The sequence below is a fragment of the Tachysurus vachellii genome, chromosome 23, assembly GCF_030014155.1.
Source record: "Tachysurus vachellii isolate PV-2020 chromosome 23, HZAU_Pvac_v1, whole genome shotgun sequence".
NCBI lineage: Eukaryota > Metazoa > Chordata > Actinopteri > Siluriformes > Bagridae > Tachysurus > Tachysurus vachellii.
Window position 1 is genome coordinate 11,625,440 of NC_083482.1, and position 3,578 is coordinate 11,629,017.

General features: G+C 39.5%; 1 protein-coding gene across 2 annotated transcripts; it reads right to left on the reverse strand.

Moving 5' to 3' along the window:
* Window positions 1-860: 860 nt before the first annotated feature.
* Window positions 861-3,107, reverse strand: tssc4 (tumor suppressing subtransferable candidate 4). Of its 2 annotated transcripts, none has more exons than XM_060859542.1 (4): window positions 3,049-3,107; window positions 2,682-2,787; window positions 2,357-2,384; window positions 861-2,110 (listed from the first exon to the last, which is right to left on the reverse strand). In XM_060859542.1, exon 4 carries the CDS (start codon window positions 2,037-2,039, stop codon window positions 1,137-1,139), a length of 903 nt encoding a protein of 300 aa, XP_060715525.1. In that variant the 5' UTR covers window positions 2,040-2,110; window positions 2,357-2,384; window positions 2,682-2,787; window positions 3,049-3,107; the 3' UTR covers window positions 861-1,136. The 2 variants fall into 2 exon arrangements, with proteins under 2 accessions (XP_060715525.1, XP_060715526.1); XM_060859543.1 differs by having other exon boundaries at window positions 2,699-2,787; window positions 3,049-3,083.
* Between the last annotated feature and the right edge of the window lie 471 nt (window positions 3,108-3,578).

Consider the following 3,578-nt stretch of genomic DNA (forward strand, 5'->3'; position numbering starts at 1 on the left):
TTTATGTTTCTGTGCAGGATAAACCCTGATTGGTTCCTGAGGTTCACCTGGTGCCATGCCCTGCTGGTCAGCTGACTCCCTGGGGCCTATAAAATCTCCACCACCACTTCCTGTTTAGCTTTTTGGCTCATTTGCTGTGGTTATTTGTTTGCTGTTAACTAGTTTTGTGAATTGGTTGTTATATTTGTATGCTTAGCCTTTCATGTTATTGACTCCTGCCTGTTCTTATGACTTTGATTCTGGATTGCCCTTGTTTGGACTTGTCTGCTTAACTGTATATAGTTGTACATAATATTCTTGGGGAGGTAGGGAGACCGATGCCATTTTGTTTGTACCTTTTTCTGACTGTGTTTTGTTCAGGCAGTTAGGGAAGTGATTTGTATTTTCTTTTTCTTTTTGTTTAGTAGGGAAGTTAAAGGGTTAAATAACTAGCTGTTTTGTTTGTTATTTTGGCCTTGTCGGCTCCTGAAGACACACCCCCACCTGTACACTGGGTTCTTAATAAACTATTGTTCTTTCAGTTACCCCGGTTTCTCATTTCCTTTCATGTTTCGCCTTCACCCCTAGACGGGGCGTAACAATAGGTATAACTGATAAAAAGGCAAATGTGAGTAGTAATCAGCTTATCTATCTACCCCAGAGGAGACAGAGTGCAGCATAGTGTATATTTTATCAGAGGAGTTGGAGCACAGAATCTCTGCTGGGATATTATCCAAATGCACCACATTTGGGTCTAATCTAATCTGTTTGCAAAACTTTACCATAACAGAGTAATGCAATTTTTAAAAGATGATTTTTAAAAAATCCTAGATTTAGCTTCTTCACTACATAAAGGTCAAGGAAAAACAATTTAATATGAATTTAATTTGGACAATGTTTATTCATTAAAACTGTTATAGATGATCACTTTTTGTGAGCCATTCTTTACCATACTGTTGTATACACACAAAATTACAAATGATGGAACAGAGTACATACTTTGGAAAAATGCAGAAATATCTCTGGTCTTGACTGTTGCTTTTACCACCATTACAAATAAACTAAATTATAAGTGCTTAAATCACAGAGACTAAGTTTAAGCTAATAATATTCTCAGAGGGGATCAGCACTGGGCATATGCATGCACTCAAAAGCTTTTAGTCCTCTTCATCAACTGTCTTGCGGAAGTTCTTGCGGTTCACTTTCCTCCCGCTACTGAAAATAAGATTAGTCTCTTTTGCTTCTTCACTGTGGCTTTCGTCCACCCACTTTCTTTTCTTTTTCTTGCCATCTGGTGAAAGGTTGTGGGGAACAGATGCCATCTTTCCCCCTTCTTCTTCTTGTTCATCATCCAAGTGAACTAAACCAACCTCGTTTGTCTTTGCTCGGTTCAACTTGTGCAGGTCCTTGCCTTCATCTTTGGAGGCCATATTGGGCTTGGAGAAGATAATCTTGTGCCCTGAGCTGCTGCTATGGTCCTGGTTGAAAGCTGGATTAAAAGAACTTGCAGCAGCCTCTTGGGATCTCCTACGGTTATGGAGTCCCTGTATGAACTCATGAGCCACTTGGCTGTTTTTTCTGTCACTTGTCTCAGGAACATCATCCAGGTCATAGCGGGTCCAACGATCAGGGTGAAGCAGGTAGTCTGGCACTGTCTTGGTTGATGAAGCTTTCTTGGTTCTCTCTGGCTCTTTACGTTTCATAGGGGGCGATGGAGGAGCAGGTCGAGCAAACGCGCCATCAATGACATTGTCTTCAGCCAGGTGACTCGAAGTAAGCTTCACAGCACTATCCAGCTGATCAAAGATGCTTCTGCTGCGATCTGAGAAACTCAAACTCCCTCCAGTCAACCTGAACTTGGGAGTTCCTTGAGGAACATCAATGCCATCCTGAACATTATCCTCATCAGAGGAAGAAGACACCTCCTCAACCTTTCTGCTGAGGGGCTGTGAAGTCTCATCAGGATCCGAGTCACTCAAAGAAGCATCATCGGGTATGTCGATGACATCACGATTGGAGAGACTGTTGGGCATGCCATCTCTGTTCTTTGGTTCACTCATAGTGCTGATATATTCAGATCAACTGGGGAAGCGTCAAAAGCTGGAACTCTCAGAACTAACAAATAAAGCTCCTGTGAAAAAGGATATCAAATAGTAGATGATAGTTACTGGTATATAGAAAAACAGTTTTTTGCATTCTATGATTAGTAACTATTTTAAAAGTCATGATCACAGACTTTATTCATTTTACAACACAAATTACAGGACATGAAGATTTGTCCACACTGGTCACTTGAAGAAAGTGTCTGTAATTGCCCGGTTTATGTAATCACACCAAGACCATACATTATATGATAAATCAGAGGCGTCTTGCTTACCTTTACTAACGGTCTCCAACAATTACTTCTGTAAGAATTCAGAGTAAGTGTGTGAGTACAGTTTGGATTTGTCACAGGTCACCAATTCTGGTCTTGGAATGTCTCATGTCCTGTACATTTTAGTTTTTTTATTATTAGGAAAGGTCTGATAATTAGCTAATTAGATGGACCTCTTGTGTAAGAGAGGAAAAAAGCACTACAATGTCCAGGACTAGGAGAATTCCAGAACCGGTTCTTTACTAAAATCTACGCATAAAAGCACAGTATAAAAGCTTCCTGTCCTAAAGCTGTCACTTATGTTGGTGTTCACACTGGTGTGTCTTACTGTGATTGAAGACTCACAGGATCTGGGAGATTCCCATTTCAGCACAAATATTAAACTTTTGAGAAATCACACGGATCATCTCCATTACGCAGAACAACTGGTGCCTCTGAAACACACCGTAGAAGCAGAACACCAAAGCAGATTTGAAATAAAACATGAATAAATGACCGGATTCGTTATTCTGCATGTGCTGTGTTAGCTAGCAGGCTAACAACAAAGCTAACTGCCCTGTTAGCAATGTTTTGCTACACGGAAAACAAACGGTGCAACCAAAAAAATCCACTTCTTTTAGCTAGATGATGAAATTTCACCAGAATTAGTGTACAAAACACATTTTAGCTCAAATGTAAATAAAAGCTATACACACCGTAGTTTCCTTCTTCTTCGTGTTGGTTTTGTAAGCAGAGAACAAGGTGTATATCGCCCCCTAGTGTTCAGATCATTAATACGTCTGCTTATTGTTATAAGTGAGTATCAGTTACTCCAGCAGGGGGAGACACAACCACAATAAATATTTGATTTCTGAGTCTTTAGAGATAAATATACTCAGAATCATATTTGACGGTTAATTATATATATATATGTACATACAGTGGTGTGAACAAGTGTTGGCCCCCTTCCAGATTTTTTATTTTTTTTTGCATGTTTGTTACACTTCACTTTTGTCTTTGTTTCAGATCATCAAACAAATTTAAATATTAGTCAAAGATAACACAAGTAAACACAACATGCAGTTTTTAAATGAGGGTTTTTATTATTAAGGGAAAACAAAATCCAAGCCTACATGGCTGTGTGTGAAAAAGTGTTTCCAAAACACACCAGCAAGTCCACCTCTGAATGGTTGAAGTAAAACAGAATGAAGACTTTGGAGGGGCCTAGTCAAAGTCCTGACCTGAA